This window comes from Myotis yumanensis, unplaced genomic scaffold (genome assembly GCF_028538775.1).
Source record: "Myotis yumanensis isolate MYYU_CA2020_CCGP unplaced genomic scaffold, mMyoYum1.0.hap1 SCAF_7, whole genome shotgun sequence".
Taxonomy (NCBI): domain Eukaryota; kingdom Metazoa; phylum Chordata; class Mammalia; order Chiroptera; family Vespertilionidae; genus Myotis; species Myotis yumanensis.
Window position 1 is genome coordinate 54,201,612 of NW_027223758.1, and position 11,579 is coordinate 54,213,190.

An 11,579-nucleotide genomic window follows, 5' to 3' on the forward strand; every position below is an offset into this window, starting at 1 on the left:
GAAAATGTAAATGGTCTATTCCGTATAGAACAGCAGTTCTCAACCTGTGGGTCGTGACCCCTTTGGCGGTCGAACGACCCTTTCACAGGGGTCACCTAAGACCATCCTGCATATCAGATATTTACATTACGATTCATAACAGTAGCAACCTTACAGTTATGAAGTAGCAACGAAAATAATTTTATGGTTGGGTCACAACATGAGGAACTGTATTTAAAGGGCCAGAAGGTTGAGAACCACTGGTATAGAACCTCACCAGAGCCTCCGATTACCATCCTCAGAGATAGTTTTTTTGTGACCATTAAACCCCTTTTGTACAGGCCCAATTTCTTTGAGAACATTGAGTCTATACACAAGCTGTTTCGTGAAGATGTTTTCTTTAAAAGAATTTCCTCACCCTAGCCGGTTTGGCTCAGTGGATAGAGCGTCAGCCTGTGGACCGAAGGGTACCGGGTTCAATTCCGGTCAGGGGCACGTATTTTGGTTGCAGGCTCCTCCCTGGCCGGGCCCTGGTCAGGATTGCAGGAGGCAACCAATCGATGTCTTTCTCTCACATCGATATTTCTCTCTGTCTTTCCCTCTCTCTTCCACTCTCTCTGAAAATCAGTGGGAAAAAGTCCTTAGATGAGGATTAAAAAAAAAATTTCCTCAACTCTACTTCTCTAAGCCCAGGTCTAGATGTCCCTTCCACAGGCATGTTGCCCACTTAGAAGGACACCTGGGACCCTCGCTGCTCTCCTCCTGGCCACCTGTCCATCCCCCCGGTCAGTCCCGGGTGACCTCACTGCTGTGACGTGCAGACACACTGCCCAGTTTGTCAGGCAGTGACAACATTTTTAACTCTTGTTTGTTTCATATCAAAGGGATTGAAATTTTAATGTCAAATAAAAGTGTTATATATGACTCTCTGAAACCTAATCTTTCTTACAGAAATAAAAATTAGCCTTAAAACTTTAAACATTGCTGTTGGGAACAGGAGGAATTGAAGGCGAGAGACATCCTGGACTCTCCCAGAGAGCACGGGAGTGAGGATAGAGGGTGTGTCAGGAGACTGGGGGTTCTCTTTCATCTCCACCAAGAAACCACGCCAGTGCTGTGGGCGGCAGGTGACCTGGGAAGTGGGGGTGTGGTCCGTGCTTCCTCACTGAGTGGGAGCTGACACTCCTCTTCTGGGGCTCCTCGGTCCTGGGGAGCCTGGGCGTGGCCTCATCCTCCCCCGCGGCATGGTGAGAGGGCTGGGAAAAGTGGGGGCGTGCGCGTGCTGGGAGTGGCAGGCGGTGCTGTTCGGGCTGCTGTCCCCAGGCTGCATCCACAGGGAAGGCCCCAGGGAGCCGCCCCAAGCAGCTGAGCAGAGGGAAGTCTGCTCTTCCTTAAAATTTCGTCAAACATGATGGCCGTGCCCCAGCTGGCACCCACTGAAGGGGCAGGTGGCTCTTGTGCAGGGGCAGTGAGGGCAGAGCTGCTCCTGGCTCTCTTGTCACCCTGGATCGATGGCAGCCAGTGGCCCCATCAGAGGGGCCCATCCTTCAGAGTCTGTTCCCTGGGAGGGGACACGCGTGAGACTCCAGGGTGTCAGAAGACCCTCTCACCATCCAAGGAGCGTGTCTGCTGTTTGTCACCACGAGTCAGCCTCCTGGGGGTTTGCACTCCTTTCCTGAACACCCAGCACTTGGGGCATTTCAGAGAACCCCCCCCCCCCCACCAAGTTGTAGGTGTTGCGTCATATCGGCAAGTGCTGGCCATAAAGGTGCAGCCTGAGGTCTGCCGGCCACCTCCTGCATCACACACTGGGCGCCTCAGATGGGAGAGGCGTCACGACAGTCCTGTGAGATTGGGGGCGGACGGGGGGTGGGGGGGTGCGCATAAACACGAACTACCCACTCTGCACGCAGACGGCGAGGCGCGTCCTGACCCAGAGGCAGTGACACAGCTCCCCAGCACTGGTCACTAGGGGAGTACAGGTTCGAGCAGGTGGAAGCCGGGATCAGAGCCGTTGTGTCCCCTCTATTGCCAGGGTCCTTTTTCAGATAAGGTTCTGTTCTTGGAGGTGATTCAGGAAACCTGTTGCTTCAGCTTCACCACTGCGGGCGCATTCCATCCTGATTTAGCCGCCAGTGACCTGTTAGTTGAATAACACAATGTCTTTTGCATGAATTCCTTATGTTGACTCTGCAAAACATTCATGGCAAATACAGTTAAGTTCTAGGCATCTACCCAGGTCACCTGGCATGGTTTTGTATAGTTACCTGGTGGCACTCTATTTGTTTCAGTAAATGGATGATCCTGGGAAGTGTGACTGTGAACATGAGCTTGCTCACCTGTGCCATGTCCTGAGTTCCCCGTGCTCACCTGTGCATTGCTCTGAGGTCCCCGTGCTCACCTGTGCATTGCCCTGAGGTCCCTGTGCTCACCTGTGCATTGTCCAGAGGTCCCCATGCTCACCTGCGCTCACACCTGTGTATTGTCCTGAAGTGCTCACCTCTGCCATGACTCAGCTTGTTGTACTGTTAGTCCACCAGAGGGGGCTCTTAGACAGGCTGGGATCATGTTGAGGAGATTGCAGTGTACTCGCCTACTGTGAACTCAACAGCACATCTGGTGTCTCCAGAGCCCGGGTGCAGAGCTCAGATGCCTCTTCCAGCCCCAGCAGCCCGGTCCCATTATTTCCGTGCCCACTTCCTTCTGACGCCAGAGCTGTTTTAGACTCTTGTCCTCATAGTGCACCTGGCAGCACACCAGCATTTTAGAGCCACGCCCTTGCAAACCCAGGTCTGAGACAGATCTCTACTTGCTTTTGTTTAAAAATTATAAAGTATATGCATGTGTTGCCGAAACCGGTTTGGCTCAGTGGATAGAGCGTCGGCCTGCGGACTGAAAGGTCCCGGGTTCGATTCCGGTCAAGGGCATGTACCTGGGTTGCGGGCACATCCCCAGTAGGGGGTGTGCAAGAGGCAGCTGATCGATGTTTCTCTCTCATCGATGTTTCTAACTCTCTATCTCTCTTCCTTCCTCTCTGTGAAAAATCAATAAAATATATTTAAAAAAAAAAAAAAAAGTATATGCATGTGTAGTGTGATTTTCTATTAGTCATTTTGGTGCCAAGTGGTTATACTGTGTGTATAACCAGGAATTGTGTATAGTGCTTCACTCAGAAAAAGAGCTTTTTGCCAAACATGGGCCAGTGGTGTCATCGGTGTTTCTGGGGCTCGACAGCAGGAGGTGCCCGGCCCCATGCTGTGCAGAGACAGCCCTTCCAGCTCAGCAGAGGGCCTTCTGCTGTCCTGAGACCAGGGCCTGTATTTCATAGGATGGGCACTTGCTGAACTTGTTTCTTCCTGTGAGCACCGTGACCTCGTGCCTCTGGTCCTGTCTGCGTGTGTTAATACGTGTCCTTAGAGAAAGTGATACATAGATTTGCTATCTGGTGAGTTAAAGGGCAGTTTGGGATGAGCCCATTGAAGTGTCGTGAGGTGGCCACATGGCCCCAAGAGGCCAGCATGGGCCAGAGTCTGTCTGTGTGCAGCTTCACCAGTGTTGTTGGCTCTGGGCCTTCTCGAGGTCCTGGGGACTCCAGGGGGTGATTTCAGCCTGACAGCGTCACACCACACAGCCCTGCTGGGTGCGGGGCTGGCGTACCTGGGAACTCCTCGAAGAGCTGCTTCCCTGCGCTGCCAGAATGCTGGGCTGCCATTAACTCTGAATAAAATAGCACATCTTCCACTGGCCGTAGATTGCGGAGATGAGCGGGTTTCCCCAGCAGCTTTGGGGACAGTGGGATGCCACACACTCATGGCCTCGTTCCAGTTGCGTCATAGTTTGGGATTGTTCATAATGCATTCATGATCCTTTGCCCAAATGATGGCTCTTCTCAGGATACAGAATTCTCATAGGAGGTTTGCTTATCAAAACAGAGTAAATATACCCATTACATATACCAGGAGGGTACGTGTCAGTGACATCTCCAGTGAGTCCGCAAGCGGCACCGTGGGTGATGCTTAAGAACCTGCAAGCAAAGCCTCCACTGTGTGTAGCAACGTCGGTGGGTCTGGGGGCTCCGCTGTTGTTTCTGGGTCTGCAGTCCGTCTGTCAGAAGCGGGAGGTGAGAGCCAGAAGGTGTTGACGTTGATGCGAGCTGGTTCCTGGTCGAGGCTGCTCTGTGTTGGGAACTCTCTCTTTAATCAGATTTTTTAGCTTCCTGACCCCTCTGGGGTGCTTTACTTGGTGTCCCTGCAAGCCCTGCAGCCCATTGTCCCACGTCATTCAGAGAAGCTCCTGGGCCCCTCAGAATGCCTCCTGACCTCCTCAGATCAGGTGTGGGGCGTGGGAGGGAGGGAGCGAACACGACCCTGTGTGAGGAGGGAGCGCCAGGGATCTTCCCTGGTTCAGGGCTCCGTTGGAATCGCGGTGTGGCAGGCTCAGTGCAGAGGGCACACACTTTTCTGTCGAGGGTTAACTTAGGCCAGAGAAAACGGTCCCGGTGCAGACTGTTGAGCCCATGGCAGTGTCCCAGTCATCACCGGAGAGCAGAGCGCTGGCTAGAATCTGCGCTTATTACTCCTGTCTTCCAGTTACAGGACTGGGAGACGCTCACAGGTCATTCCCAGGGTCAGGCAGGTCAGTCCTATCCCAGTGGCTTTTTGTTACTCAGCAGGGGTGGGGAGCGTCTGGCCTTCAGGCCGTATAAGGCCCCACAAAACCACTTGGTCTGGGCCTGCCAAGGCATTAGGGGTGAGTTAGTTAAATGTTTGACCAAATATAGCAGCTAATTTTTAAGCTGATAATTTTGTATGGCCCATGAATGATGCTATAAACATCCGGATGGCCCTTGGCAGAAAAGGGTTCCCCACCCTGCATGACTGGAAGCAGCCAGGTCCATGTGCGTGGGAGCAGAGCTGAGCTGGGAGGTGAGCCAACAGCCCCCTTGGTTACTGGCACCAATGGTGCCAACAGTGCAGTTCGGGGGTGCCTGGCTCTGCCCTTGCCTGCTCTGTGTGCTGAGCCCCCTGCCCTGGCCTTTGAGGCGTGATGGCGGAGCAGTGTGAACGCTGCAGACATCGGCCTCTGGCCTCTCTCCCCGCTGCCTGTGCTGGTGTCGGCGAGTCACTCAGAGGCCAGCCCTGCCAGCCGGAGACTGTTTGCTCTCATCACCCTCACGCAGCAAGTCCATAAACGGTTCAACCTGAGGTCTCTTGGAAAAAAACAGGCACAGATTCCACTGACTCTGCAGTCTGGACACCCAGTCATTCACCATAAAGTCCGTTAGTGCGCTAGACGTGAGGTCCCTGTCAGAGTCATGCACCCAAAAGTGACCCTCAGGCTGTGCCCCACACACCCCCCTCAACACCTCCCCCCGCCCCCCCCCCCCCATGAGCCTCGCCACGTTCCTCAGCGCTGGTACTGGACCAAGCTCACCACAGGGCCCAGCATGGGAGCGTAAAGTAACGTGGAACACGTGGCCCCAGGGTGTGCTGAAAGTGTGTCTGCTTGGTAACGCATTCCCCCGGAGGGACCCGCGCGGTTCTTTAGCGAGCTGATCTTAAGCTGACTCCTGGCCCTTTGGCAGGTGGACGACATCCTAGGAGAAGGCAGTGATGACAGCGACAGCGAGAAGAAGAAGCCGGAGGAGCAGGAGGAGGAGCAGGATGGGGCACCTCAGCCCAGGGAGCCCAAGGCCCCAGCAGCCCAGAGGGGGCACACACTCCAGTCGAAGTCACCCAGCGAGAGGAGTGCAGCGGAGGCCCGGGGGCCCAGGTGAGGGTGGGCCCGGGGAGGGTGGGTGAGAGTGAGGGTTGGGTGAGAAGGAGGGCGGCCCTAGGGGAGGGCTCGGCAGGAACAGGGCCCAGGCCCCCACGCTGTCCCCGGGAGTGGCGGCACCTTCTGCTCAGACATGATGCTCACTCCACAACCACAGGCAGGTCTCCACGGGGCTCACAGACCAGATGGCTGGATCGTTGTCACCCGTAGCAGTCGGGGGCCAGGGACCCGAAGGTGCTGCCTGGTCCTGAGAGGCCAGGGTCACTCTCCTCTTTCTAAACAACGCACACACAGCTTCTTTACACGTGAACATTTCTGAGGATTAATTACATCGTGAAGATGTGGTTTTTATCCAGACTTTATGGTTTCGGTTGTTGCTCAGGCAGCTGTTGTCCTTCAGGAGGGGCCGTGTCTCTCCCACATGCTGCTGCGTTTACAGTGTGATCCAGGCAGCCCGCCCCTGCATCTTGGTTTCACCGGGCGGGCGCCGGGCCCCGTGTGTCAACCGCAGCAGCTTCCCCCGAGCCCTGGCAGGAGCACCTTGCTATGCAGGTAGCGGGCCTGGGCCCATGGCATGGTTGACACGTGGTGACACTTCCTATTTTTCATGGCACCCCCACCGTCCCACCAGCTCACCCAGAACAGAATTTGATTCTGCAGGCCTTTTATTGGCTGAGTCCCTTCACACCCTTCAGGTCTGACCCCTAAGCTGTGTGTGCCCAGCTGAGTGTCAGCCACGGCCGGGCAGGAATTCCAGCCACAGGTGGGGGCAGATTGTCCCTGTTCCAGCTTCAGCAGTTTCTCAAGCACACGCACACCTCCCTCGAGGTGGCCACTCTGAGTTGAGCGGCTCTGAGGCCGAGCTGCCCAGCTGACGTGATAAATTTGTGCTGGGTGACGACGAGCCGCACACAGTCACTCTGCTCGCTGCGTCTCCATTTCTGCGAGCATCCCCTGCGTTTCTGGGGAAGGGGCATGTGGAAGGGGCCTTGTCGAGTGGTGTCCCAACGTGAGATGTCATCTCATCGATCTGTGGCATGTGCTCCGGTTAGGAGTTTTTAACCTGGCGCTGTCTTCTCTCTCAGAAACAGAGGAACAAAGTGTTTTCTCAAAGACCTGGAGAGGACTGGCGCGGCCTGCAGGCTCTGTCCTTTGGGGTGGAAGTGGACATGGGCACTCCAACTGGGCCGAGTGCCGCTGAGCTGAGCACACTGTGTTTCATTTTAAATTCAGTAAAAAGTGCTGTTGGGATTTTTGTTGTTTGCGTGTGGATTGTTTCGGTTTGTGACGACTTCCCCGTGCGATGGCACGGCCCATGCTGATGCCACACGTGCGGTTGGCAGTACATTGTGCTAATCCCGAGGGCCAAGCTGTTCTGAGGAATCTGAATGCCACTGAGCTTGACAGTGTGTTTTCTCGGAAGTAGAAAGGGGTGTGTTTTTGCTTCTCTGCCAAGAACTGACTCGTTCCTCCTTCAGATCAACAGCCACCACATGCCTGTTCTGTGCGCACGGCAGCCGGGCTTCGGCTCCCGGAGGTCAGTCCCTGAGATAAGTCGGTGCATTTGGAAAGCATTTGCCCAAACCAGAGCTTTTCCAGTGGGCGCTGCACTGGCCTTTGCCTGGAAACGTGGCTTCAGGGTGACCTGAAGGTCACTTAAGACTTCCTTCCGATTCTTTGTAGAGTCGGCGGCTGAGTGAAGACGTCCGGTCAGAAGGGTGGGAAGGCGCAGTTTCCATTGTGACCTGTGGACAGTAGTCACAGCCGTTCCCCTCACCAAAGACTGTTCTCCGAGTGCCAGGAAATGTCAGTCTTGGCGCCGTGGCCGTCCCATCCGGTCGGTGGAGCACAAGGAAAACTGCCCCATCTTCAGGGGCTAAATTCCTGGCACACGTCCAGCCCACCCACCTCCGTTGAGCACCGCACCGACCCATGTTTCCATGTGGACACAGGTGTGGAAGGTGTTCCAGGTGGTGGATTGACCTGGAAGGTTCGCTTTAATACACTGGGGGTTTGTCATCTCTAAAATGGAGGAAACATAGCACTTCCTCAGTGAAGTTCTCACTCGCTCCCCCACTGGAGCCGTGGTGACGCACCGTCGTGCCTGCTCTTGCCCTGCCCTGCCGTCTTCGGTGCACCCCTGGGCATTCATCACATCTGTGGACACAGTTGCACTGTGTCCAGTCTCTTCTGCCACAAGCAGTGCTGTGGGGCCTGCCCCATGCCCTTGAGCGCATCACTCGGTGGATTTCTGAAAGCAGAATTGCCGGTCGAAAGGTGTTTGCACTTTTAACCTGTAGCTGCTGACGGTTGTCCTCTGTGGAAGGTGGTGCCAGTCAGACTCCCCTCGGAACAAGTGGCTGTGCTCATTGTCCACACCTGCTCAGCGCGACAGATAAAAAGTGGTGTCGTTGTTTTTCTGCCTTTGTCTTTCTAAGGGCTGTGCCCATGCCCGAGGCTGAGCCCAGAGAGCCCACACTTTGGGGACAGCGACTTCCCCAAAACAGTCCAGCCAGTCACTAAACAGCAACAGTAACCAGCCTGCGGGGAAGGGAGACCAGGACCCAGGGCTGCTACAACATGGGAACTAAAATGTCCACTTTCTAGCAAAAACATTATATAGAGACAGCAGAGTCTGACCCACACAGGAAGACAGCCACAGGCAAGCAGGTGTCGGAGGTCACAGACCGAGTCTTCAGACGGAATGAATTACTGACAAGGCCTCATCTAGCAGACGCTGTCAGACAGGAGCGCTGCAATTGAAAAGTGTAACACCTAAATGGAAATCCACCAGAGGGCCCCAGCGTTGATTTGAACCTGCAGAAGGATTAGCACACTTGGAGATGGATCTATGGAGATCATGTGATCAAAAGGCACAGACTCAGGTGTGGGCAGGTGGAATCGACCAGGATTCAAAATCCACAGACGCAAACACGCTGCCCAGTGCCACCTCGGGAGCAGAGCCTGCCAGTCAGATTCAGGTGGTCCTTCCTCTGCCCCAGACATGGCTTCCCAGAGACGGGAGACAGACCACGTGGCCACGCGTCACACTATAGAGTTACCTCATGGGTCCCATGTCCCCGCCGCAGGTGGGCAGGCCAGGACCTCGAACAAGATCTGTGATGGGGACAGATGCCTGGATCCTCATCCACCCAGGGCATGTTCTTTACTCTGTAGGTGCAGAGCCCTCGGCAAAAGCCTTCTGACCTTGCTGGTAGTGTTTTTTCTGTTTCGTAAATAAATTACAAGGTTTTTCTAACATCAGCAGTTGTAGTTGCAGACTGTGGAGCTGCTGCAGTATGTGTGTTTGCTTACACTGCACATGTATGCTGCATATAGTTACGTGTTGTGTGTGATTGAAACATGTTACATTGTTGTGTTACATGTATGCTGTTCTTGCACACATGCTGTGTTTGCCTAGCTCTGTACCGTACCTGTCACAGGTAATCACCATCTGAGCAGTCTGTCCAGGAGACCTTTCGGGCCTGTGACACGAGCTGCACTGTGCGGTCCCGTGTCGGGGTAAAGTCAGGACAAGGTGGGTTCCTCGGGTACCGTTTTCAAGCTGTGGCTGAATGTCCGTCTCGGCGCAGTGGGACTTCGGCCTGCAAGGCCTCAGGGAGAGCCATGCGCTGTTCACGTCTCACCGAATCCTCTTCAAGTCTGCAGGTTCGTCAGGGAGCTGAGTGGTCTGCCACAACAAGGGTGATAGCGCCCTCGCCGGTGTTTCTCAGTGGTTGGCGAGTATGGGAGGCAACCAGCGTCTCTCTCCTGCCCTCCTTCCCTTCTCTCTAAAAATCAATGGAAAAAATATCCTCAGGTGAAGATTAGCAAAAAATGAAAATTTAAAAAAAGGGTGATGACGTTGGCTGGTTATGTAATGTGCCAGTGTGGTTGCAGTTTATTGTTTATCCAAGTAGTTTTGACAGCTGCCTGAGGAAACAGTGGGCTGCCAGGGCACCACCTAGGATGGCCTCTGTCTCCGAGTCTGTAAGACTCGCCCATCTTCCCTGGGGCCTGATGGCCTGCCGTGTGTGTGGCTCTTTGTATAATCAGAGCCAACACCATCCGGAGCCCTGTGGAGAGCACTTTGTCCCGGCTCTTAGGTGGAAGGTAGTCCAGGGCCCCATGGCCATGCATAGCGCCCGCCATGTGTTAGGAAGAGAGGTGGCAGCTCCAAGGTGGGCTGGACAAGCACGTCACTCGTCCTGGCCCAGGACCTGGCCTGCCTGCCTACTGTCCACCCGTCTGCAACTGGACCTACTCCGTGTGGGCCGATTGAGGCCTGAAGCCACCCAGAGTGACTGGAGGCCCCGCTCGTGCCTGAGCTCCTGCCGGGGCAGGTGCTGCCCTGCCCTGAGCCCTGTTCCAGCCGGTTTGCTCCACAGCAGCCAAGGCCTTGGAGCTGACAGGGAGCACAGGCCTCTCACTCCTCTGCCGCTTTTCTTTACGTCCTTTATATTCTCTGGGGTTGAGCATGTTTACTGTTCGCCCGCAGTGGGTCTTTTGTTGTAGTTGTTTCTTCTGTTGTCCAACCACATCGCGGTCCTTTGAAATGCGCATGAAGGAAGCAGAGGGAGCCTGTGTTGTGGTCCTGGGTCGGTGCCCCTGCCTGTGTCCTCCACCTCAGAACTGTGGTTTGCTCCCATTTTGAGACTGGAAGCCCCTTGGCATTTGCAAGCCCCTGGCAGAGGATGGGTGCTGTGTGGGAGCATCTCACAGCAAGTGATTCTCTTTCAGGGGCCACAAGAGGAAGCTGAACGACGACGACGCGGCCAGTGAGTCCAGCAGGGAGTCCAGCTGTGAGGACGAGGAGGGGAGCAGCTCGGAGGCGGACGAGATGGCCGCGGCGCTGGAGGCGGAGCTCGACCTCATGTGACCTGCACGGCTCCCCAGGGTGGACGCACACGTCACCTCCCCTCCTGTGACAACCTGACGTCCTGTGCTGGCCCTCACATGGGGTTTCCTTCTCTCCAGGAAGACGTGTCTATTCGCAAAGCTCCACATACAGAAACATTATTTTGTAGAAATGGGTGTTTTGAGAAGTTTTACTACCAGAAAGTCTACTTTTTTCGTGACCGTGACAGGAAGTGTGGGCCATGCCAAAGATCTGTGGAGCTCGGCCGCACAGGACTGTGGTTCCTGCCGTGTATAGGGGCCTGGGGGCGTTTTCCTTTAAATCCCACGGCATACCATTCAGGGCGAAGGCGGGGCTCTGACGAGACAGATGTGGCAAGAACCTGGCGTCCTGTGCTTTTCACACTGAAGTTACCAGATGTGCAGGGGTTTCTGAGAGGCCGTGTTCACGTGTGGACAGGCCTGGGCTGCCTCTGCAACCCTCAGGGCTCGTTTCTGAGCGACACCCGGGTCCCTGAAACTTGTGTCCCTATATTTCCGGGACCAGGTTCCAGCACAGTCCGGCGTCCGCTCCTGCTCCTCAGATCTGATGTAAAGTTTTGTATATTTCATATCTGACCCACCAAACAGGTGTCTCCTCCATTTAATAAAAGCCCTTTTTATAAGCTCTTCTGTCTGGTGTGTTGTGGCAGCAAGCGGGCTATCCTCTGTTCCTCAGGGGGCGCCCACCACCCCGAGCCTGTCCCTGTCCCTGTCCCAGCTTGTAGAGCAGGGGACTCGGTGTGCCGGGAGGTGCTGGGAGGTCCCAGCCCTGGGAGTTTGTTGTCGGGCAGCCCTGGCTGAGGGTCTCCGTTATGGGGACATTTTGTGCAGCAAAGCACGAAGAATGTGGAAGGTCACTGGTTTCTGATTATTTGGTTTGTGAAACTAGATGTGAGAACCTACGGAAGCAGAGGGCAGCACTGCAG

The 11,579-nt window shown here is 55.0% G+C and overlaps 1 protein-coding gene across 5 annotated transcripts in view; it reads left to right on the forward strand.

The window, feature by feature from the left end:
* Window positions 1–11,263, forward strand: part of CTDP1 (CTD phosphatase subunit 1) — a 35,921-nt gene extending 24,658 nt beyond the window's left edge. For 2 of the 5 annotated variants that reach the window (XM_070420490.1, XM_070420492.1), the window contains exons 12-13: window positions 5,564–5,751; window positions 10,495–11,263. In XM_070420490.1, coding sequence (XP_070276591.1) covers window positions 5,564–5,751; window positions 10,495–10,633 — 327 coding nt within the window. In that variant the 3' untranslated portion in view covers window positions 10,634–11,263. Of the gene's footprint in view, window positions 1–5,563; window positions 5,752–10,494 lie in introns of those variants that run through there. The other 3 variants (XM_070420493.1, XM_070420491.1, XM_070420494.1) reach the window with 3 other exon arrangements.
* The last annotated feature ends 316 nt before the right edge of the window (window positions 11,264–11,579 follow it).